General features: G+C 43.5%; 1 protein-coding gene across 1 annotated transcript in view; it reads right to left on the bottom strand.

Moving 5' to 3' along the window:
• LOC309558919 (dynein axonemal assembly factor 8-like) overlaps nt 1-25,798 on the bottom strand; it is a 211,969-nt gene that overhangs the window by 114,751 nt on the left and 71,420 nt on the right. Inside the window, exons 12-20 of the mRNA XM_082262014.1 lie at nt 25,430-25,624; nt 18,473-18,583; nt 17,029-17,179; nt 10,625-10,922; nt 10,464-10,549; nt 7,920-8,074; nt 7,665-7,806; nt 3,389-3,520; nt 964-1,158 (exon numbers count right to left, since the gene is read on the bottom strand). Of these exons, the coding sequence (XP_082118140.1) occupies nt 964-1,158; nt 3,389-3,520; nt 7,665-7,806; nt 7,920-8,074; nt 10,464-10,549; nt 10,625-10,922; nt 17,029-17,179; nt 18,473-18,583; nt 25,430-25,624 (1,465 nt within the window). The remainder of the gene's footprint in view (nt 1-963; nt 1,159-3,388; nt 3,521-7,664; nt 7,807-7,919; nt 8,075-10,463; nt 10,550-10,624; nt 10,923-17,028; nt 17,180-18,472; nt 18,584-25,429; nt 25,625-25,798) is intronic.

The raw sequence follows: 25,798 nt of genomic DNA on the forward strand, positions 1-25,798 counted from the left end.
TTGCGCAAACCCATTAAAATATGCTTTTTGGGTTTTTTTTTTTACCAAAAATATGTAGCAGAATACAAACGGATAAAAAAAAAAATTAGATTTTTTAAAAAAATTTTATTGGGAATGTTTTATAGCAGAAAGTAACAAATATTGTGCTTTTTTCAAAATTATCGCTCTTTTTTTGTTTATAGCGCAAAATCTAAAAACCGCAGAGGTGATCAAATACCACCAAATTAAAGCTCTATTTGTGGGGAAAAAAAGGACATCAATTGTATTTGGATACAGAGTTGCACGAGCGTGCAATTGTTAGGTAAAGTAACGAAGTGCCGAATCACAAAAAAATGGCCTGGTCATTAAGGGGGTAAAACCATCCAGAGCTGAAGTGGTTAAAAGCTAACTTCATCTTTTACACCATGTTACATGTTTCCCCTGTATTTAGTGTGTAACATGGTGTTAAAAATCGAGCCCCCACCTCAAAAACACAGTTCTTCACTCTACAGCAGCTTTCACTTTTGAAATTAGCGTGGCTGTGCAGGACTCAATCCACACAACCGCATAGTTCATTAACAGAGATCTGTGAATGAATAAACTACAAGTCCTGTCTACCACTGTGGCAGATAGACTTGTATTTCTCAATGGAACATGAGTACAGGGATTACCACACTCAGTCTATTTACAGTTTCTCAAGCTCTCCAATTGAAAGCCAGTATCTCAGTACAGTTAGAAAGCTGGAGGAAGAGTCTGCAGGAGCCTGGCACTGCATCCACAATCCACTGGATGAAATGCCATCCAGTGTATTGTGGCCTGCAATGCTTTGCAGGCCCCTTTGAAAAAATCTTTAAATGCCACATTTTTACATTAAAAATATGTGCATTTATTTTATTTTTTTAAAGGGTGGCTTTAGCCTTTAATAATTGGAGGGCAGAAAGATCAAAATTGTATTTGAAACACTGAAATCGAAAAAGGGCCTACCTGAGACAACCTCTTGTTTTTTGGCTCGGAGTCTAAGAATCTGCCGCAAGAAGTGGCCTGCTCTCTGCAGGGTCTGTCCACCGCTCAAAGTCAGGATCACAACTTGTTCAGCTTCGGGGTCAAAGGGAAAAGGATGTCTAGATTGCATGTCCAAGACTGCACTGCTTGGGTCTGGCACAGCATGTAAGCTTCCACCTGTCACAAACAAAGAAGCATTACACAATCCTTTTACCAAAACCTAATCAGTATAACAGTTATAAAATTTAATGAGTGTATTACACATTACTAAATGCATTATTACATATTATTGGAAAATTAAAACTGGGAACCTGGGAATTCATAAATATATTAAAAGTTATCAAATGATGAGACATGGACATCCTTATCATATTTACATATTCTTTACAAGTAGTAGCCACCAGTGTTAATTTTGGCGTAAAATTTCAATTTAATTTTAATTTTTTTGACTAAAATGCCATTTTAGTTTTAGTCGTATTTTAGTCATCTGCAATTGTTTTAGTTTTAGTCATATTTACTCTAAAAAAATCATTTTTGTTAACTAAAATCTAATAGGTTTTGTTACATTGTAATGAATTATTTAAGCATTTCTCCAATTTCCAAACTCATTATTTACTCCTGGAGTGAAAAAAAAACCTAATATGTTATTTTTTATGGTATTAAGGTTTAAACAAACTAGACAGAAAATCTGGATTTTGGTCTGAGGAGGCCTGGGAGGCACAATGCTCTGGGAGGTCTGAGGAGGCCGATAATGCACAGTGCTCCGGACGGTCATGAGTCGGGACTCTCGGGAGGCCTGTAATGCTGCACAGTGCTCTAGACGGTCGTGAATCTGGGGAGGCCTTTAATGCACACAGTGCTCTGGATAGTCTGAGGAGGCCTGTAATGCTGCACAGTGCTCTGGACGGTCGGGACTCTTGGGAGGCCTGTAATGCACACACTGCTCTGGATGGTTGTCTGAGGAGGCCTGTAATGCTGCACAGTGCTCTGGACGGTCGTGACTCTTGGGAGGCCTGTAATGCACACACTGCTCTGGATGGTCGTCTGAGGAGGCCTGTAATGCTGCACAGTGCTCTGGACGGTCGTGACTCTTGGGAGATCTGTAATGTACACGGTGCTCTGGATAGTCGTCTGAGGAGGCCTGTAATGCTGCACAGTGTTAAGCATGCCACACCACTAAGCACACTATGGTCGCTACCTTGCTTGTTGGGAGGGGAAGCACTCACGGGCTCTACAGGCAGAACTCCAAGGAGACCAGAACTTCACATGGGTAAACGTCTCTCGCATATTTTCATTCGTTGAAAATTGAATTGATTATCGTCATCTCATCTTTTTCGTCAATTGAAAATGTGCGTTGATTTTTGTTTAGTTTTCATCACTAGATATATGCCACTGATAAGAATTATGATGAAAATGTTTTTGTCAATGAAATTAACATTGGTAGCCAGAGATTTTGTGGGATACACTCAAAGAATGAAAAAGAACTCTAAAGACATGGTCAAGTCCACTGCGGAACAGCTTAGAACTCTTGGTGTTTGCTCACGCAAGCAGTCTGCCAGGCTGACAAATCTTTGCTGCAAGTAAAAGGAGGAGGAGATAGCTAAGATTTCAGTGCCTTCACTGTGAACTTTGAGGATTAATTTCTCCATAGTACCTGCAGCTACCAGAGGTCAGTGATGGCTTGATAAAGCAATTTAGTGCTTGTAAACAATAAGTAAATATTTGATTATCCATAGCCAAAAGGTACTGCTGATATTGATATTTGTTGGTAAATGTGGAAAAATTAGGGATTCCGGCAGTGAGATCTCTATACACTTGTCATGGCCTTTATTAGGGAGTTTCTCCTCCCTGTTTGATTTTTGCTGTGTTCGATATATGAAGAATTAGAGCTGGATTCAGAGCCTAATGGATGTCTAGAGGGACCACTTACAACCTTCATGCACCTGCAGTAAACCAGAGGGATTGTGCAATGGGTCCGATCTGTGCAACTGGCGGTGACTTCACAGAGGCGACTAAACTTGGAGGCAGCTGGTGTCTAATGGGGCAGGCCATGCCAGGGCAAACAAGGCAAATAGAGCAGTTTCTCTGTGCATATTGCAATCCTTATCAATATAAGGGATGGGAGGACCAAAGCTGAAACCTTGCCTAGGGCCCATTCTGCCTTAATCTATCTGTGAGAACAAAGCATGAATATAGCCCTCTAGGGTTGGTAAAAACACCAAAAATACCATTGTAAACAGGAACAGAGCCACTGAAAATACCCAGGAGATCTCACCACTGGAGTTCCCATATGATAAAACAAGTCAATAAGTGATTTAGCCAACTAGCTCCCTCCTAAAACAGAAATATCTGTTTTGTGCAAAGGGAAACCTTTAAGCACTGGGCTTATAACACATAAGTAAGTTACCGAGTGCATGTAGCAAAGCATCTGAATAGGGTGCTGCATGGAAACACAGGGTAGGATCCAGATCACCAGGACAAGGCAGGCTGTACCGGATTACCCCCAGCAGACCCTGCTCAGCCAGATCATTCATTAATCCTGCGGAGAGAAGGGATTGTTATAAGAAGTACACAGGTGAACTACAGGTCACTTCTTTGGTCCAAAGCTGACAGTGGTTACATCTTTTTCAGATTATACAATATGTCAAACAAATGCATTGTTATAAATTACTGTGCAAGAGTAGTGTGTGACCTGCAGTTTTTTTGTTTTTTTATGATCGCTTTGATTATAGTTTGAGTGAATGCTGGCTAGACACATAGAAAAGTTTGGAGGTCAACTGGGGGGGGGGGGGGGGGGGCGTGCTGTTGTGTACAAGACAATATGTTTTGAATTCGGTCTCATGGTAATTTTTTTTTCTGTATTTGATAGTTAAGCTGCGTATATGGCTCCTTTCACACAAGGGGTGCGCCCGACGGATGCCGTTTTGCTCAGTGGGGATTGATCCGCCGATCTCCGCTGAGCAGGCGGATGACAGCTCCGTTTACGCTCTGTGTGCAGAGACGGAGCTGTCAGAGCTGCGCTCTCCTCTATGGGAGATCAGATGAGAATGGACCGCCTGTCCATTCTCATCCGATCTTATCCGATCCTCCAGAGGGATGGAAAATAGGGTTTCCATCCGTCCGGATTTCACGGACAGGATTGGATTGGATAGCAGTGGGTGTCAGCGGAGATGTCTTCACTGACATCCACTGCTCCATAGGGATGCATGGAGTATTCGATCCGGTCTGCCTGAAAAACTGACAGACGGACTGGATCAGAAAGCCCGTGTGAAAGGAGCCTATACATGTTAAATTATTATTTTTTGCAGGATGAATGGAAACAAACTGACAAAAGATGTGCGATGCAGGGATCTCCCCCGCCGTGCTATTGTATTTTTACATGGGGAACTCTCCCCCCATCAGAATACACAGATCAGCACTTGCAACCATTAGCTATAAGCGTTGATCGAATGCTGGTTTTGCAGCATGACAGTTGGACAGAAGCCATTTGTTAGCCAGGCTTCTGTAGAACAGAAAGCAGTATAAATGGACCGAAGATTGCCCGGTTCCTGCCTTAACCAGGCAATTTTTGGTCCAAGTATACCCTGCTTTAGACAGGTCTGTACCAAGCATGTTACCAGGCTCTGTACTTACATTTTTGTACTCTATTGTTCAATAGCAATCTGATCTTTATAAAAAAAAAAAAAAAAAAGCAGCAATAGCACAAAACAGCAGTATACATTTACTAAGATTGACTCGTAGAGTTTTTTTTTTTTCAGTTTAAGGCTCTGTTCACATCAAGGCGTTCTGGCCGCGATCCCGAATCACCGCAGATTGCGGGACATGCTTGCCATCCCCGTCATTTCCAAAGGCACCCCAATCACCGCGCGGTTGTGCCACAATTGTCGCTCGAAGAAGAATTGCGGAAAAATTGCTCAAAAGAAGCGATTCGTTTGGCAACAATCATGCTGCAATTGGGGTGCCATTGAAAATGACGGGGATCGCAAGTGCGTCCTGCGATTTGCGGTGATTCAGGATCGCATGCAGAATTGTGGTGATTCTGCCCACGATGCATTAAGCCTAGATGTGAACGGAGCCTAAGGGACAGAGTAATTTTAGGCACAGCATATGGAATATGAATATACCATTAAAGAAAAAAAAAAGGACACATGAAAGATAAAAAAGAAGGTAAAATAAATCTAAACACTATCTGAATAACAGTTGGTTTGCTAAAGCCCAGTGTATCATAAACAACAGCCATTTTTTTAAATAAAATGCAGTTTGCACCTAGGGTTGCCACCTTTTCTTTAAGCCAAACCCAAACACTTTAGCGGCATGGGACACCTTTAGTAATGCACTGCGCATAGTGTGCCGCAGTGAACAGTGGGTGTGGTCAAATTGCTCTTGCTGACTTAATCGCCCTGCCCCACTGAGATACCGAGCCTGCCCACAAACAGTCGCCCGTAACTCCCAGACAGCAACAGATTTGTGTGGGACTATCTTGGTTACTTGGGGAGCTACAGTCCAGTCTGAATAATATGTCTGGGTTTCAGTCCCCCTGAAATCTGAACACCTAATTCAAAACCCGGACTGTCCGGGTGAATCCCAGACAGGTGGCAAACCTATTTTCACCTTTGTTTGATCCTTTGTTGCATCTCTTGCAGCCTTGTTTTCATTAACTTCCTGTCTACATGTACTCTAGCAATGGCTGGATGGCAGGTTTCATGAAGTTGACAACAATTGACCATATCTACATAATGGGGTTGATTTACTAAAACTGGAGAGTGTAAAATGTGGTGCAGCTCTGTAGAGAAACCAATCAGCTTCCAGTTTTTTTTTCTCAAAGATTAAATCAGAACTTTAGTCAGAAAATTAAGTCCTGCAAGATCACTTGAGGCTGGCCAATTTTACAGGTATAGCTATGTAAAACATAAAATATACGTGACTATACTAAATCCAGTAATACGCTGTCTCACACTACTCTGCACATGCTCAGTTGCTCTCTATTTCTGGCCTTTCCACAGAACAAGCACCTCCCACACAGTTAGTAAACACTCCCTAGGAGCACATCTAAGCCTTTGATCGCCCTTATGTTAACCCCTTCCCTGCCAGTGTCATTCGTACAGTGACAGTGTATATTTTTAGCACTGATCACAGTATTACTGTCACTGGTTCAAAAAAAAAGTGTCAAAAGTGAGTGTCCAATTTATCTGTCACAATATCGAAGTCCCGCTATAAGCCCCTAATCGGCGCCATTACTAGTAAAAAAAAAAAAAAAATACCATAAATATATCCCATTGTTTTTAGATGCTATAACTTTTGCGCAAACCAAAAATATGTAGCAGAATACATATTGGCCTAAATTGATGAAGAAATTAAATTTTTTTACATTGTTTTATTGAAGATGTTTTACAGCAGAAAGTAAAATATATATATTTTTTTTATTTATTTTTTTAAATTGTCTGTCTTTTTTTTCTATATAGCACAAAAAAAAAAAAAAAAAAAAAAAGGGGAAATCAAAAAAATATGTAGCAGAATACATATTGGCCTAAATTGATGAAGAAATTAGATTTTCTTACATTGTTTTATTGAAGAGGTTTTACAGCAGAAAGTAAAATATATATTTTTTTTTTATTTATTTTTTTAAATTGTCTGTCTTTTTTTTCTATATAGCACAAAAAAAAAAAAAAAAAAAAAAGGGGGAGGAAATCAAATACCAACAAAAGAAAGCTCTATTTGCGAGAAAAAAAAAAAACGACAAAAATTTAATTCAGGTACTGCGTCGCACGACCGTGCAATTGTCAGTTAAAGTAACGCAGAGCCGTATAGCAAAAAATGGCCTAGTCATGAAGGCGGTAAAACCTTCCTGAACTGAAGCGGTTAATTGAACAAGCTGAAGTTAGAAGCTGATTGGCTACCATGCACAGCTGCACCAGATTTTGTACTCTTCAGTTTTAGTAAATCAATACCAATGCGAGTTAAAAATGGTGACTTGTAATCTCCATTAAAGAGGAAGTAAACCCTCCTCAGGAAGTTGTACCTATAGGTAAGCCTATGATAAGGCTTACCTATAGGTACTGTAAATATCTCCTAAACATGCACCGTTTAGGAGATATTTACCTTTAATGCAGCCAGTGACGTCACTGGCGCATGCGCTCTGAAGGAACGGCAGATCGTGCCGTTCCTTCAGAGCCCCGTGCCGTGACCGTCGGCTCCCGCGCGCGTGCGCGGGAGTGACGTCACCGCGGCTCCGGCCAATCAGATGGCCGGATGCCGCGATCCCGGAAGACGGGCGACTATACATGTCGCCCGTCATACAGGTAAGCGGACGGCACGGCGGGGGCTCGTTCTAAGGTAAGTATTTCATAATGAGCTACTATGCGATGCATACTAGCTCATTATGGGTTTCTCTTTCAGGATGTAAAGAAGAGAAAATTTTTTTTTCTCGGTTTACAACCTCTTTAAGCCTTTGTTAACATCAGGCCGATTTGACATGCAAATATCATGCCAAATCAGAGCCTATTGACGGCAACGGCACCATCTGAATCGGTGCGACGCCGAATTTGCAGCTCCGCACCGATTCCCAAAAGTAGTTCCAGCACTACTTTTAGCAACTTCGGGGGGCGATTTCAATGGATATCAATGCATGAACCTGCTATAATTGAATAAATATACAAATGAATAAAGCATTCACATGGACTGACCTTGAACAAGGGCTGGTATGTGATGTCCAGCATTCTCCCGTCTAAGGAGGAGGAGCAAGCAGTGAAGACGTGTTTCTGGGAGGGTGGGATAAAGTTCTCCCCCTAGTTGGGGTGAAGGTTTATCAGGGCAGAAGACTGAGACCTGTAATATAGTAATAATAATGAGGATTGGTCATCAACTTTCCATCAGTTTTGTTGTTCCATGCTTGTGAAAATAACTAGCATTATAGATAATAGTCTTGTTCTATACTACACCTGAGTTGAAGACATGTTCATCATGGCAGCACGCTTAGAAGAGAAACGAAGGTTCCGGAGACCACGAATACTAAATCCTCGCTGGCAGCATGTGTGAATTATATCTCCATAAGCATATGGTGGTATGGCTGGGGAGACTGCAAGAAATATGTCTCCTAGAGAAGCCAAGAAATAAATGAATATATTTAATGTCCATACACCTGACATTGGAAGGTCAATCTGACTGACCACCAATCAATCCTCAAATATCTATTCTGTTTTACCAACAGCTAATGTAGGTCATGGTTTTATTTCTTTATATAGCTACAACAACATTCCAAATAGCTTAGCAAGGAACACAGACCATTTCCATTAGTTCTTGTGCTACAGCAGCACACGGTCTGGTGTTCCTGCCATAGTCATATACAGGCAGATGCTCATACATATACCTTACCACGTGCTGGTTCCTTCCTCTGACCCATCACTGCTAAGTCCTGCACCAATGCAGAACGTAGAAGAGGGGAACCAGCTTGCAGTGGAGAACATAGGCATCTGATGCTCCTGAAAGTCTTGAATGCTGAATAGGCTTTCCAAAGCTGTAGCACTGGAACAAATGGGAGGTCAGAGAAACTGGCTGCCATAGGGGTAAGTATATGTTGTCTTCTACTGTAGGGCCTCTCAAAGTGGATGTAAAGTCAGAAGGTTTTTTTAACTTAATGCATTCTATGCATTAAGATAAAAAATCTTCTGTGTGCAGCAGCCCCCCCTTAGCTCCCCCCTAATACTTACCTGAGCCCATCTCGATTCAGAGATTTTGCAGAAGTGACTCTCCCTCCTCATTGGCTGAGATGGCAGCGCTGCACCATTGGCTCCTGCTGCCAATCAAAGTCCGTGAGCCAATGAGGAGCCGCACCACAGCTCGGGTGCCCCCATAGCAAGCCGCTTGCTGTGGGGGCACTGGGCAGGGGGGAGGGGCCAGAAGGGCCAGAGAGGGACCTGAGAAGAGGAGGATTGGGGCTATGTGCAAAACCACTGTACAGAGCAGGTAAGTATAAAATGTTTGTTATTTTTAAAGAAGAAAAAACTGAGACTTTAGTATTACTTTAAACCAGTGGTTTTCAACTCCAGTCCTCAGGACCCATTAACAGGGATTTTAAGCATTACCTTGGGGAGATGCAGACTAGAGCAGTGGTTCTCAAATCCGGTCCTCGGGACCCACTAACAGGCCAGATTTTAAGTATTACCTTGGGGGATGCAGACTAGAATACTGCAATCACTGAGAAGCAAATGAGATCACCTGTGATGTAATTTAGTTATCTTGCAAACCTGGCCTGTTGGTGGGTCCCGAGGACCGGATTTGAGAACCACTGGACTAGAGTACTGCAATCACTGAGCAGCAAATTATATTGCCTGTGATGTATTTCAGTTGTCTTTCAAACCTGGCCTGTTAGTGGGTCGTGAGGACCGGAGATGAGAACCACTGCTTTAAACCATCCCCATACCAATGAATTGTAAAACTAAAGGGTAGGGGAAGGTGGATGTGTATTTCTGGAGTGTAGTTTATGAATGGCATTTCAGACAACACACTTGGGTGACCAGTGCACCATGAATGGCTGTGATGTGAATTGTCACAGGACAGCTCAGATCACAGCTATGATGTACAGAGCCGATTAGAGTGGCTCCCTACCTTGTGATTGCTGTAAACCAGTCAATGTCAGTTGTGTTTAGAAACATTCAGCCCATTATCAATAGAGCAAGCTTCCCTTCCTTCATTGTGAATAGGCTGAAAGTTTGAAAACACAGCAGGAAGGAAGATCAGCAGCTCAAAGGTAAATGTGTATTAAAGTGCCACTGATCACCAATGATGATGGGGTTGTTTTCTTTATATAAAGGATGTGTTGCTGAAGCTCAGAGTCCAGTATCCATTCCTTAAACAACAGCGCGCAATGAGCCAGACCAGTACCCATCTGCTTTACAGTGGAGCCCTAACGAGTGGCTTACCTGGAATGGACCGTGTATTTTCCAAATGTATCCATGTCCATGGATAGCTTGAGAGGAATGAGTTCATGCTATTGCCTAGGTTCTGCTTTCTGCTTACATGTCCCACTGAAGTAAATGTGCCCTAATTCAGGACATTGACTGATTACATCATTAACAAAGAAACACCTATAATAAAGGAATCCCTGAGCACTATGGGTTTTCTTTAGAAACGCACAAGAGATGGCTCTGGGCAGTTGTTTCAAGCATGATGTGTCTAGCTGAATCCTTTCAAAGGAAGGGATGGGGTATTTGAAGACTGAAGCTTGAGTTATTGAGATCCGTCAACAATGCACTTTTTGCAACACAAGCCAAATGAATAATGAGAAAACAATATTTGCTTGCACTATTTCTTATTAACCTGACTATAAGAAACAAATATATATTTTAACCCTTAGCACAAAGAAAGACAATATACACAAAACCAAAATACAGTCCCTTTAAATTGATCTACATCATACCATGGCCATCACCATGGTCTAGTAGGTGAAAGGCACACTCCTGTACTGAAAACTCTTTAACACTTACCCTGAGTTGTGGCAGTCAATAAAGCAGCAGGACGGCACAAATGGGATTCCTGGGCAATGCAGTGTTTTTCTGCAGGGCTCAGAGATCTAAGAGAGACATTAAATCAGAATAACAACACAGCCACAGAAAAGGGCTTCTGCAAATCTAAAGACTTTTATTACCTTCCTCTAGGTGGGTTCTGAATGCCAATCTTCATACTGTCATTACTTCGTATTCTCCCCCCAAACCACAGGCTCAGATCTCTCAGAATACATCCCGAGGTTCGGGAATAATGTAGCAGAGGCTTCTCTTTTGTCTGACCATAAACTGCACTCAGCGAATTTTGGTCTGTCAGTCGGGCAAGCATGGGATCACAAGGCCCCGTTATGTTCCCCCATAGTTCCAGTGCATGAGGCCCACGCAGAGCAACAGTCAAGAAAGGAGGGTACTGCTTGTCTCCAATGGCATTAGAATTCAGGTCTGGAAACAAAAAAAATGTACTATTCATTAAAAAAATGGATTTTTGTAAGAACTTACCGTAAAATCCTTTTCTCTTAAGCTCATTGACAGACGTAGTCTTCTTGATTCTCAAGAGCTGGGTTATGTTGTCTCCGCAGGAGTAGGACTAGGCAGAATGACAAAACGTTCTGGCTCCACCCTAGGGGCAGTCCCTGAGGGTATATCCTCCCTCTCTCTGCTACAGGGAATCAGTTCTGTTTAAAGCAGTACAGAGAATTTAACCCAACCCAACTCAATGATAGAGGGGCGGGTACTACGTCTGTCAATGAGCTTAAGAGAAAAGGATTTTACGGTAAGTTCTTACAAAAATCCATTTTTCTCTATCGCTCATTGACAGACGTAGTCTTCTTGATTCTCAAGAGCTGGGACATCCAGAAGCAGTGCCACAAATGAGGGGTGGGATTGACAAAATCAAATCCAATCTAGAAGGCCCAACCGGTGCCAAACTAGAAGTTTTAAAGGCTCATTATAAACAAAGAATGAGGCTAAAGAAAAATTTTTCCAACGGAAAAAAACCCTCGAGGTAGACCACTGGTCTCCTCAAATTGCGACCTGCAAAACCTTGCGGCCAAATGAGGCATCAGACGATGCCATTACATCAACTTTATAATGTTTAGAGAAGGTATGCACCGACGACCAGGTAGCCGCCTTGCACACCTGGACCACTGACGCCTGATGGCGAAAGGCCCATGACGCACTAAGTGCCCGAGTGGAGTGCGCCTTAACAGGGAACGGGGGCTCCCGACCCTTAATAGAATAAGCCTGCACTACCGTCTGTCTGATCCACCTGGAAATGGTCGCGGCAGATGCAGGCAACCCCTTTTTGGGTCCATCTGGGATCACAAAAAGTGAATCCGTCTTACGAAACGAGTCTGTCGTTTTCAAGTATACCCTGATCGCCCGGACCACATCCAAGGAGTGCAAAGCAAATTCCCGAGGATGACTGGGCTTAGGACACAGGGAAGGTAATACAATTTCTTCATTCAGATGAAATTCTGAAACCACTTTTGGTAGGAAGGATGGATTCGGACGAAGAACCACCTTATCTCTATGAACCACCAGATATGGTGAACGACAAGATAATGCGGCCAGTTCTGACACCCTGCGTGCAGAAGTAATAGCCACCAAGAAGGCCACCTTCTGGGACAACGTGGGTAGAGGAATCTCCCTAATATCTTCAAAGGGAGGTTTCTGAAGAACCGACAACACTAGATTAAGATCCCAGGGGGGTAACGGCGCGTGCACTGGCGGAGCCAGATGTCGCACCCCCTGGATGAAATTCCGCACCAAGGAATGAGTAGCCAAAGGCTTCTGAAAGAAGATGGCTAATGCTGAGACCTGACCCTTGATAGTACTCAAGGCCAGTTTCTGCTCAACCCCTTGTTGCAGAAAAGCCAATATTCGACTAATCGAATAAGACCGAGGACGGAACCCCAAAGGTTCACACCATGCAATGTAGGACTTCCATGTGCGATGATAAATCTTTCTGGAAGTCGCTTTCCTTGCTTCAACTAGAGTAGGAATAACTGAAGCTGACAAACCTTTGTCCTTCAGCACCTGGGTCTCAATAGCCAGGCCGTTAAAGCCAGCGATCGTAAAGCAGGATGGAAGATCGGTCCCTGAGACAGTAGATCCTCCTTGAGAGGAAGTCTCCATGGGACGTCCGCCACCAGTCTGACCATGTCGGCGTACCAAGCTCGACGAGGCCAGTCCGGAGCTACCAGGATTACTGGGATTCCTTCCTCCTCTACCCTGCGAAGAAGTCTTGGCAGTAACGCGAGAGGAGGGAAGGCATATATTAGCTGGTATTGCCCCCACGGGGCGATCAGTGCGTCTGCGGTTTCTGCTAGAGGATCGCGGGAGCGAGCCACGAATCTCTGAACTTTCCTGTTGAATCGTGATGCCAACAGATCCACATCCGGGGTGCCCCACCGTAGGCACAACTGGTGGAAAACGTCTGGATGGAGGGACCATTCCCCCTGATCCAGGGTCTGACGGCTGAGATAATCTGCCTGCCAATTCTCCACCCCCGGAATGAACACCGCAGAGATTGTTGGAACAAATCGTTCCGCCCAGCGAAGAATGCAAGCCACTTCTTTGGCCGCTCGGACACTCTTGGTGCCCCCCTGATGATTGACATAAGCCACGGCCGTGGCATTGTCCGACTGGATCCGAACCGGGCTGCCCTGGAGCTGCTCGGTCCAGTGAATCAGACAAAGTCTGATCGCTCTCAGTTCCAATACATTTATCGGTAACCTGGATTCATCCGGGGACCAAAGTCCCTGGACAGATAACTGACCAAGAATTCCTCCCCATCCGGATAGACTGGCATCCGTGGTCACTATCGTCCAATATATTGGCAGAAATGACTTTCCCTGGCTGAGCATTGGAGACCGAAGCCACCAAACCAGAGACTCTCTGGTCTGTTTGCTCAATCGTATCTGATTGTCCAGGGATTCCGGATTCCGATTCCATCTGAGAAGAATCTCTTGCTGAAGAATTCGGGTATGGGACTGGGCAAATGGGACTGCTTCGAATGAAGCCACCATCAACCCCAGAACCCTCATGCACGTCCGAAGGGAAGACCAGCTGTTGGACAGTAACAACTGGACTGCTGATTGAATCTTTCGAAGTTTCCCTACCGGAAGGAAAACTCTCGTCCTGACTGTGTCTAGAATTAGACCCAGATATTCGAGCCTCTGGGTGGGAACCAGAAATGACTTTTGCTGGTTCACCAGCCACCCGAATTCCTGTAAAGAAATCATAGTAACTTCTATGTTTTGTAGCAAGGTCTGAGGAGACTCTGCATGAAGCAGAAGATCGTCTAGGTAACCTAGAATCGATATACCTTTTTGGCGCAGAAGTGCCAACATTGGGTCCAACACCTTTGTGAAGACCCGCGGAGCCGTGGCGAGACCGAAAGGTAACGCCACAAACTGATAGTGGTTCTCCTCTACGGAAAAGCGTAGAAAACGCTGATGTCCTGCGAAAATGGGAATGTGAAGATAGGCGTCCCTGATGTCTATGGACGCTAGGACATCCCCTGGATGCAGGAAGGCTGCTACCGTGCGAATGGACTCCATTCTGTATCTTCTTATGTTGACGAAAGAATTGAGTGCTCTTAAGTCCAGAATTGGACGCACTTTGCCCTCTTTCCTGGGTATTGTAAACAGGTTTGAATAAAACCCTTGAAACCGTTCTGTCCAAGGAACGTGGACTACCACTCCTTGTTGTAGTAAATCTGTAACTGCTCTCCTCAGATCTTCTAAACGATCTGCGGATAGACGGATATTGGAAGGGAAGAATCGCGCCGGTGGGAGAGATCGAAACTCGATCTTGTACCCTGACCTTATGACTTCGCAAACCCATCTGTCCGGGATTCTGGAAAGCCATGGATCCGGGAACCGGCGAAGACGTCCCCCCACCCCAGTTATGGGTGGGGGCGCACCTTCAGGCTTTGGATGGTTTATCTTCAGGTCTGGAGGGGGTGGGCTTTTGCTTGCCCGACCAACGACCCCTGACGCCTCCTGTAGGAACTTTGGAGGACTTAGTTTTTTCATCCGCTGGACGAAAAAACCTCTTGTGAGCAGAAAAAGAAGGCCCTCGTCTTTGACGAGTTCCTCTACCTTTAAAATTTTGCGGTAAAAAGGTGCTTTTTCCACCGGTGAGATCCTTAATGATCTCATCTAAGTTGGCTCCAAATAGACGCTCTCCTGAAAAGGGGATATTAGCCAATGCTTTTTTGGAACCTTGGTCGGCTAACCAACCTTTTAGCCACAGTGTAGGCCTGAGAACCACTGCTGAGACTGATGCTCGCGCCATTAATGGAGTGGCGTCTAACGCCGCATCACATACAAACTGTAACCCCTGTATCATTTGTTCCAACAAATCTGATACCGCCTGAGGGACTTCTTCTAAGTCCCGGCGTAACCACTTGGTCCATTCAGTTACAGCCTGCGAAACCAGACCAATAGCAATTATTGGTCTGAAAGCTGATCCAATCAAGGAAAACATGGTGCGAGACATAGCTTCTATCTTGCGATCCACTGGATCTTTAAAAGACGGAGCGTCTTCTAAAGGAATAACCGTGGCCTTATTCAATCTAGCAATAGGTGAATCCACCACAGGTGGTTCTGTCCATTTCTTAATAAGGGTTTCCTCAAACGGATAACGCCTGTCAATGCGTTTAGAAATATTAAAAGTGCGTTTTGGCAGACGCCATTCTTCTTCGATTGGATTGCCAAAACATTTGGGCAATGGAAAAACCTTCGCCACTTTGATGCGCTTTTTAGTCCCAAAAGGGATCTCAGTTTCAGCTATTTCCGATGGAGTACCCTGTAACCTTAAAGTCTCTTGAACAGATACAATGAGTGCGTTTACCAACGCTTCCTCTCGGGCTATGGCGGATGCCGAAACATCCTCCTCACTGTCTGAAGAGACAGGACCCGAGACACCAATACCAGATGAAGTACCTGCAACTGCAGAAATAGGCTCAGAGTCTGAATCCGAAGTTTCAGATAATAAGGGGTTAGGCGGGGGTCGCTTTCTTGCGCCCTGTCCCTGACAAGCCACTTCCACCCGGGACACAAAAGTTTCCATAATCGCTGACAAAGATTCAATTGTCAATGGGGTGCTGGAGGATCCCGCAGACCCCTCGAGGGGATCCGGAGGAGATACATGAGTGGCAGGGTCCATGTTAATACAGGACACCTTTGCCAGCAAAAACAAAAAAACTTTTTCTTTTTTTTTTTGTGTGTCTCCCCCTAGCGCAATAGCGCCCCTCAGAGTACCTGCTTCTCGATCCCAGAGAGAGAGAGAGGGACCCCCAAGGCTCACCAACCGATGCAGTGCAGTTTCCAACAAACTGCAGTCAGCGTCTGTCTTACACAGACTGGAAGGAGCTGTTTGCTTTTTTCCCGGGCAGAAGGCGTGGCTCCGCCCCCTGTGTACGCCTTCCGGCGTTCCCAGCCCTCCACGAGGTAGCTGGGCTCACAAAACATGGCCGCCCCCATAGAAGAGACATAAGACTCCAAAAACATGGCGGCCGGCGTGACCTGAGGACATACATGCATTCGGTCTACGGCAAAATGGCGGCGGACCGCCGATATCATCTTCCCAGCACATCCACCTGCACTCTGCTAAGAGGTGACATATGGATCTACAGAGATACACTGCACATAAGGTAGGATTATACCTCTTATGTCTGCTGTAATTTACAGTCTGCTGGGTAGAGTGTTAGCTCTTGAACCAAGTCCACTTCCCACAAACACATGCTGTATTACAAGGGGGACTTGTAAGTATCAGATATATACTGACCATATATGGAGGGGCCCATAATATATACTGCCTCATAATGAGGAAAAAAGGGAACGTTTACTCACCATACCGAACCGACAGGCACCCTCTCTTCACAATACCCTCTCCACCGTGGTGGGGGTTTGTGGACGCCTCGACTCTCTGGTACCTGGCGTCCAAGCGAGCTTTTAACTCGCAAAGTCAGTCCCTTTGCTGGGACTCCGTCGCGGCCGACTCAGCGCACTGGTCTGCACGCGCTCTTAGGCAGAAACCGGGGTGACCACTGGATCTCAACATCCAGCCCGTCGCCCGGCCCCGCATACTTACTTGAATATGTCGCGGCCGACCAAGCGCAATGCCATGGTCTGCGCGCGCTCGTAGGCCGGCTGGGGTGACCACAAGTGTCGCCCAGTCCGGCATTTTTGCTTGAAGATCTCACAGGAAAAAAACACTGGAGAAAACTACCTAAAAAATGTCTTTTTCTTAAAGAAAAAAAGTCTTGCCAGGACCAAAAGATCCCAGCAAGGAACTTAGGTCCTTACTCCTGACTAGACAGAAAAAAACTGATTCCCTGTAGCAGAGAGAGGGAGGATATACCCTCAGGGACTGCCCCTAAGGTGGAGCCAGAACGTTTTGTCTTTCTGCCTAGTCCTACTCCTGCGGAGACAACATAACCCAGCTCTTGAGAATCAAGAAGACTACGTCTGTCAATGAGCGATAGAGAAATTAATTTGATCAAGCCTCCAGTAAGATAATCATGGCCATTACATACCTTTACCAAAGTCAGACTGGAGAGTAGAGGATTGTGGGTAGAGTAGTCTTAGACCACACACTTCCAGCCCTGCTGTGAGTATAAGGTGGAGGGTGTGGTGAAATGCAATGGGGCAATGCAGTAGAGTGTCAAACAATACAACAGGCACCACCTGAGTAGAGAAGAATGATTTAAAAGTTAAACAATTAAACGGTATGTTACCTTAACAAGGAACTTCTCTTTATTCAGTCTGATAAAGCTGAAATCTGGGTAAAATAAAAAGTTTCTCTTGCAGCTAGACACTCCCCCCGACACGGGTTAAAGGCCTATGTTCTTTCATGCAGGCAGCCAGAGGGGGGCAGTAAAACAGGTGGGTGAGCCTCAGTTTTACCACCCCCTGATCGAACACCCAAATCTTAACATTATAGCTTAAAAGGGCTGCTCACATGACGCGCCCACAATGCTTTGCTTCATGGCCATGGCATTATTAACTCAGGCTGCAGAGTTTGACAGGTGGCACCCTCACTCATTGAGGTCAAAGGGGGTGCACCACAAATGTGTGCAATGAAATCAACCGCGGAGCAGTAGTGCGACATTTACAGGGTTAAACAGGGATATAATGCCTCCACACCACCTGTCAAATGCCCTGCATTGTAAGTGACAACTCCAGAGTGCCTGCAACAAACAGAGCGGTGAAAATAAGAAGCTCTGGGGAACCGGTTGTGCAGCTGGGAGGAAGCCTGTGGAAACGAGGAATAAGATAAGACTGCCTATTATACTTCCTCTAGACAAAAATGAGTATATAACCCTTGCATTGCAGAGGAGCCCCACAGCAAGGGCTACCTTCTGTTCTATGCAGAGTGCAGCTATACCAGCAAAAGCATTTAAAGCATTTGCTATATTTGTTCATAATGACCTATTGATCATGCCAGAAATGTCAGCTGGTACCTTCTGTCTGTTCTGAGGTTTTATCATTTACACTGTGCCCAGTTATCACTGAGGACTACAGGACCCCTCCCTGCTTCTACAATATGGTAAGGAAGCATTTTTGTTCTTGGAATTAGATATGCCACCCTGGTAACACATATGGGCAGTGACAAAGAGGTTGGGCTTTAGCGCCCACACGCCACACATATGCGTCCATGGGAAGCCAAGCTTTCTGTGCTGAAAGCACACTCATGTCACACTCCCAGCACAGTGACCAAGTTATTAAAGACAGCTCTCAGTCCGTATGGGAGTTTGCAGGATCAGCGCACGATCATTTGACCACTGTGAGAGCCAATCACAGTGGTCACGTGCTAGTCGATCCTATCCACCCCTGAGCTTACAGACCTTATTAAAGGAATGCCAGGGATGGGTGGGAAGGGTTACTAACTGGCCAAAAGGGCAACACAGATCCTATTTCTTTTATTTCATCTTTGTACACAAGACCGGTGACAGTTTCTGTCCATGAGAGATGACTCACCTCTGTGTCATTGTCTGTTGGGATGTTAAGAGAAAGAGGACACAGCTTCTCTTCAGTCTCCAGTGTCTGCCAGAAGAATCCAGAGGATGAGGAGAACACTTTATTCACTGCCTAGAAAGAGAACAGAATTTTCTATAACAGCTGAACTGCAAAGACAAAATCAACAATAGCAGCAAATGTACTATAATCAAATCACTAAAGATGTCTTAGAGCTGCATGAATAATCATTAAAAAATCTCGATTCAACCCCCCCTCATGATCCTAATGCGGCATTTCCACGATTCATGTAACTGTGCAGAGCAGGTCCGTGCTCACAGCTGTCAAAGAAAAATAAAAACCACAGCTGGCAAAGTTTATCACAACATTGCTCTGCGCCCAGAGATAAAGAGAAACATTGTATCATTTAGTTCTTTTAGATCAAAGAAATTACCTTCAGTCTGTAAATGAGGTCAGTTTACCCATTTAAAGTGGTTGTTAAGTCAACACAATAAAAACATCCCATCCCCTCTGTAACATAACGTTATGTGTTCGTGTGTCTGTGTTATATAAAATATATGCTGATCTGTACCTATTTCAGAGCGTCTTCCGCCGCTCACGTGACTCCTCGGCTCTCTCCTCTGCCCGGCTGACATCTATAGTGGGTGGGGCTGAGCACTCCTGCTGACGTCAGCCGGGGAGGAGAGAGACGAGGAGTCACGTGAGCACCGGAAGACACTCTAATATAGGTTAAAAGTTAAAATCAGTATTTTTTACTAGAAAATTACTTAGAAGCCTCAAACTATTTTTTGGGAAAAAAGTACACTTTGATGAATAAAAAAAAACTAAACAGTGAAGTTAGTCCATTTTTTTGTTTAATGTGAAAGGTGATGTTACACCGAGAACCATGATCTTTATTTTAAGCAAAAAAATTGTGATTCTCATTTTTTTCAAAATCGTGCAGCTCTACAAAGCCTACAAAGCCTCTATAGGCTAAAATGTTGTTGCTGAATTTGTGGAAGTCAAGGCAGCTCTTATATCATATACTGTATCTGGTACTAAATCTTGGCCCATGGTTGGGAAATGGTCCCTATAGGCTGCAGAGGTGACAGTCAAAGAAAAAGGCAGTGATCAGTTAAACAAGAGTATCTATATGGTATATCATTTTATTAAGGAGTCAGGCCTAGTGGACACCTTATGCCTACTGAACAAATTGGACATGCCCAGGGTTGAACTGTTCAGCAGGCATCAATTGTCACACTATCTACAATGCCTAGCTAAAAAAGATCAAGAATACAGTGCCTTGAAAAAGTATTCATACCCCTTGAAATCCCAATAAATACATTTACATTTTTGGTTGTAACATGAGAAAATGTGGAAAATTTTCAAGGGGTATGAATACTTTTTTAAGGCACGATACTTCTGTTATGATGGCATTTCAATGCTTGTGCAAGGATTATGCGGGTTATAGGGAAACAGCTCCACTCTATATACCCATTTAGTAGATGTGCGAACAGGACTTGGATACTCTTGTAGAACCAAAGCACTGGTCCAAGTGGTTTGAGAGAATGTATAACAGCATTTTTTTTAAATTGTCTCTGGAGAAGAGAATTTTAAAGTCTTCTCTAGGTGTTATTTGGTACTATCAAGAGTCTCGAAAATGTCTCATAACCCCTTTCCCAATATCTTTTCATGATGTGTCCAAAGAAGAGAATTTTTTCCTGTGTAGTGGCAATGCCCAAAGGTGCAGCTGTTTTGGACCTGTGTCTTTGGACTCCTTACATGCAGTGGCGGCTGGTGCTCCGTTTTTTGGGTCAAACAAATTCCCCCCGCCCATCTTAAGATCCACCTTCTGTCCTTATTGGCCGGGAGGAGAAGCGGGCAGACAATAACGAATATTGATTTGCTAATGTCACAAGTGGGTGGGTTCGGGGCGCAGTGTTCTGTGCCCTGAGCCCAACCTTTTTGAAGCCAATTAGAGCCTCAAGCTCTAATCATGTGCTTCAAAAAAAAAAACAAAAAAAACCTCATAGAAACCTTTGAGGCTGGCGCCCCACATGGAGTTTAGGAGGCAGCACATGGAGATTAGGGGGCAGTGCCCCCTGCACCTCTTATGGACCGGCCTCCACTGCTTACATGGTAACACGCATAAACATACGGAAAATGGCTTGGACTGTCTTACTGAATAAACCTAATCCAGGTATCCCAAAGCCCTCACACTCAAATTCTATGCTCTCCTAGCCACTAAAATAGCCTTTGCGAAGCCATGGAAAACCTCCATTATAAGCTTGGAATTTTTGAAGTTTAAATTAGCTTGGATTATGATCCACAAATTATTAGCTAACATAGCTACAGTGGGAATCGAAAGTTTGGGCACCCCAGGTAAAACTTTGTATTAGTGCATAAAGAAGCCAAGGAAAGATGGAAAAATCTCCAAAAGGCATCAATACAGATTAGACATTCTTATAATATGTCAACAAAAGTTAGATTTTATTTCCATCATTTACACTTTCAAAATAACAGAAAACAAAAAAATGGCGTCTGCAAAAGTTTGGGCACCCTGCAGAGTTAATATCTTGTACTGCCCCCTTTGGCAAGTATCACAGCTTGTAAATGCTTTTTGTAGCCAGCCAAGAGTCTTTCAATTCTTGTTTGAGGTATATTTACCCATTCTTCCTTACAAAAGTCTTCCAGTTCTTTGAGATTTCTGGGCTGTCTGTCACGCACTGCTCTTTTAAGGTCTATCCATAGATATTCAATTATGTTGAGGTCAGGAGATTGTGAAGGCCATGGCAAAACCTTCAGTTTACGCCTCTTGATGTAATCCCCCGTGGATTTCGAGGTGTGTTTAGGATCATTATCCATTTGTAGAAGCCGTCCTCTCTTTAACTTCAGCTTTTTCACAGATAGCATCAAGTTACTATCCAAAATTTGCTGAAATTTTATTGAATCTATTTTTCCTTCTACTCGTGAGAGGTTCTCTGTGCCAGTGGCTGCAATACAACCCTAAAGCATGATTGATCCACCCCCATGCTTAACAGTTGGACAGAGGTTCTTTTCATTAAATTCTGTGCCCCTTCTTCTCCAAACGTACCTTTGCTCATTCCGGCCAAAAAGTTACATTTTAACCTCATCGGTCCACAGAACTTGTTTCCAAAATGCATCAGGCTTGTCTATATGTTCATTTGCAAAGTTCAAACGCTGATTTTTGTGGTGTAATTTCTTAATTACATTCCGAACAGAGGATATTGACATCTGAAAACGCTTTGCTATCTTCTTATAGCCTTCTCCAGCTTTGTGAGAGTCAACTATTTTCAGTTTTCTAGACAACTGCTTAGAAGATCCCATGGTGCTGATTGTTGGGGCAAGGTCAGATGAGTCTGGGCATTTAAAACCTTTGAGATTGACATCACCTGGTCTTTCCAGACGATGATTGAGAACAATCCATGACACTGGCAGGTCTCAGCCTTGCAAAGGGGGCAGTGCATGCTATAAATTCTGCAGGGTGCCCAAACTTTTGCAGACACCATTTTTTTGTTTTCTGTAATTTTGAAAGTGTCAGTGATGGAAATAAAATCTAACTTTTGTTGACATATTATAAGAATGTCTAATCTGTAATTCGATGCCTTTTGGAGATTTTTCCATCTTTCCTTGGCTTCTTTATGCACATTAATACAAATTTTTACCTGGGGTGCCCAAACTTTCGATCCCCACTGTAATTATTAGCTAACATAGCTAATATCCAACAATCTTAGCAGAACATGGGAACCCTGAACTAAATATATCCAAATCTATTAGTTGGGTGCGGTAGGCTCTCTTTTTAGGGTATCTTACTTTGGGGGCTGACTGGGCATGGGGCTGAAGGATGGCATATTTCACTTGTCTTGCCTTAATGTTTTCTTACTCTTACAACTCTTGCTGTTTTTTCCATCTCTTCTCCTCTCTCTCCTCGTTACAAATCTAGTTACTTTGTGAAGTGTTAAGGTGCAAAGGAAGACCAGCAGAAAATGGAAGTGCCCATGACAGCAGTGGGCCCTTACAGCACAGCTCTGGAGGGCGATGTTTGGCAGGTAGGTCTGTCATCACGTGCTAATACGAGGTGCATGCTTGCACATTATGACATAGAGCTCTTAGGGGCCCATTTAATAAAAAAAAAAAAAAATAGCGGAGTTTAACTCCCCTTTAAGCTTGACATACACTAGTAGAATGTTTTGTTTTAGGAATGTACATTTATAAAGTGTATCTCTGAAATTACAGAGCTCTCGCCTAGGCGAGATAAATGAGGGCTTGGAAAAACCAAAGATGGGACTTTACCGGTACCGGTAGACATTAAATATTAACAAAATAACTATTTTGTTAATATTTAATGTCTACCGGTACCGGTAAAGTCCCATCTTTGGTTTTTCCAAGCCCTCATTTATCTCGCCTAGGCGAGAGCTCTGTAATTTCAGAGATACACTTTATATAAGTAATCTAGGGATGTTGGTACCATTGTGTCAATTTTTTTTCATTATATCTACATCATCTTTTGACACACCTTAATCATTTAGGAATGTACATTTGATTTTCTAATTGTTACTGGGGTCACATCGATATTCGTTTTCAACTGTGGTAATGAGAACATTTAGGAGCAGGGTATAGTTTCATAGTCAGGTTGCAAAAAGACATCCAGTTCAGGATAAAAAAAAAAATTCTTGAATTCATTTCAGTGCATGTGATTTTCATTCATGAAAGTCCATTTATTCCAAAATCGAATGTTAAAAGCAAACAAAATGTTGAAGTACTTTTGAATGACATTCATCAAGTCATCAAATGTACTGAGAATTTTTGCAAGAATGTTTGTATAAATTTTCGCACGAATGTTCGTTCAAAAATCTACTAGTGTATGGCCAACATTAGAACTTTCAGTCATAGAACATCACCATGCTACAGAATTATATAGTAAGTCAGGTTGAAAAAAGACAAAAGTCCATCTAGTTCAACCATTAAAGGAGAAGAAAAAGAAAACCTCCGTACACACAATCCTATATTCATAGTTAACCCAGAGAAAGTAAAAAAAAAAAAAAAAAAAAACATCAGGGGGGGACAAAATGTCTTGATCCCCCAGGAGGCAATCAGATATTTTCTGGATCAACAATTCCTGGTGTTATTACCTATAGATGTTAGTATCTAGTTATATTTTGTGCATTTAGGAATGTATATGACTCTTTTTTTTAAAACAATCTACTGAGTTGGACAGAACTAGTTCTTGAAGGGAGTCTATATCTCATTTTCACAGCTCTTACTGAGAAAAAGCTTTTTCATATGTGGAGGTTAAATCTCTTTTCCTCCAGGCTTAAAGAATGCCTCTTCATCCTCTGTGATGACCTGAAAGTGAAGAACTCAACACCAGGTTCACTATATGGACCCCTTATGTATTTATACATGTTGATCATATCCCCCTTAATCTCCTCTTCTCAAGAGAGAATAAATTCAGTTCCTCTAATCTTTCCTCTATGCCTGTTATCAGTTTGGTTCTTCTTCTCTGCACGTTCTCCAGTTCTCCAATATCCTTTTTATGAACTGGTGCCCAAAACTGAACTGCATATTCCAGATAAGGTCTTACTAAAGACTTGTACAGGGGCAACATTATTCATCTTCCTCTGGAATCAATACCTCCTCTAATACAAGTATTTTTACTAGCTTTAGAAACTGCAGCTTGGCATTGCATGCTGTTATTAAGCTTATGATCCACTAAAACACCCAGATCCTTCTCCACCATTGACTCCCCCAGCTGTTCTCCTCCTAAAATGTATGATGCGTTTATGTTTTTACCCCCAAGTACATAACCTTGCTGAAGTGATTGACAGTGGTCTGCCTTAATGCTAGGACTTATGGCAAAAATATCAAGAAGACAATGTATGACTGTACAGTACTATCAGCTTTTTGGTAAAGTATTGGTCTTTATTGGTTAAATGCAACAATACCAAATGGGTATGTCAATTTAATATTCCACTGCCTTTTTGTTTTTATTAGTCATGGTATTGATATACTGTAGGGATCGATCGATTATTGGCAAAGCCAATAAATTGGGGGCCGATACGCACTTTCCCCGATATATCGAAATCGGCCCCTGAGGTTAACGATATTGACGATATTTTGGTAAAATGCCGGAGTGATGCCTGCAGCTAGAGGCATCACCCCGATACCGGCGTCCATAGCCGACGGTCGGCTGTCTTGTAATGACAACCGATATGGCTGAGAAGCTGCTCAGCTGTCATTACAAGGAGCAGGAGGGGACGTCCCCCCCTTCCACGGCTTGACCGGGTCTCCCGTCCCACCGGGAGACCCGGGCAACCAGCCTGCACGGCCGAAGAGAAGACCAGATCAAAGCCGCATTCGGCTCTGATCTGGTCTCCATGTAAAAACCTGGAAGTGATGTCATGACATCACTTCCAAGTACTCGGCGCCAAATTCAATAAAATTGCAGCATTCAAAACAGCCAAACTTGGCGTTTTGAATGCTTTTAAGTGCAGAGGAGGGGTTTGGGGGCTTTTAGACCCCCAGATCCCTCCACAAGAGTACCTGTAAAAAAAAATATATATATATATATTTTTTTTATGTACGAAAATATCGGCCGATATCAATATGCGACGACCAAAATATCGGTATCGGCAATAAAAAAAACAATATTGGTCGATCACTTATATGTTGCATTGAATACAAGCACTGTATAATTCGTAGTGCTTCCTTTGAAATTAATCAAAATATTTCAAATATTTCAAAGAAAACAATGGCAGTGATCCTGCTACTTCTGATACCACTAGAGGACTAGTAATGGAAAACTTCAGAGGCATCAGGACCTCTCTCTCCACCCCTATAAGCTGACGGACAGTACAGGACCTCCTTAAGTCATGCCTGTAAAGTGTCACCAGAGCAAGTCTTCTCAGTGTGAATTGACTACATCCCATGTCACCACCTCCAACTTCTGCAATTTCTTACCTCTGGGTCAGGATTGAGTAGCACGATGCTACTCAGTCTCACAGCTGGAACATCCACGTTCAATGTGAAGAGCTGACCCTGCAGCTGATGACTAAGTTCCTCTCTCCACCAGGTGACGCTCTGCAGGGTGGTGTGCGACAGGTACAGTGACATCTGCTGGTAGAAGCTGGAGGTTCCTCGCAAGCGTTCCTTGCCCTGGATAAAAATACCAGGCTTTAAAAAAGGCACCCTGCCCAACTGTAATAACATGAAAGTGGCCGAAGGACTATGAAAATAGAGGCCATCTTTTTCTAAGCTTGTAGATGGGCTCTAAAGGATCTCTGTACTGAAAATACAGGGTGCCATTGCCAACCTCTGAAAATTATATTT

This window comes from Pelophylax lessonae, assembly GCF_965119305.1.
Source record: "Pelophylax lessonae genome assembly, chromosome: 6".
Lineage (NCBI taxonomy): Eukaryota > Metazoa > Chordata > Amphibia > Anura > Ranidae > Pelophylax > Pelophylax lessonae.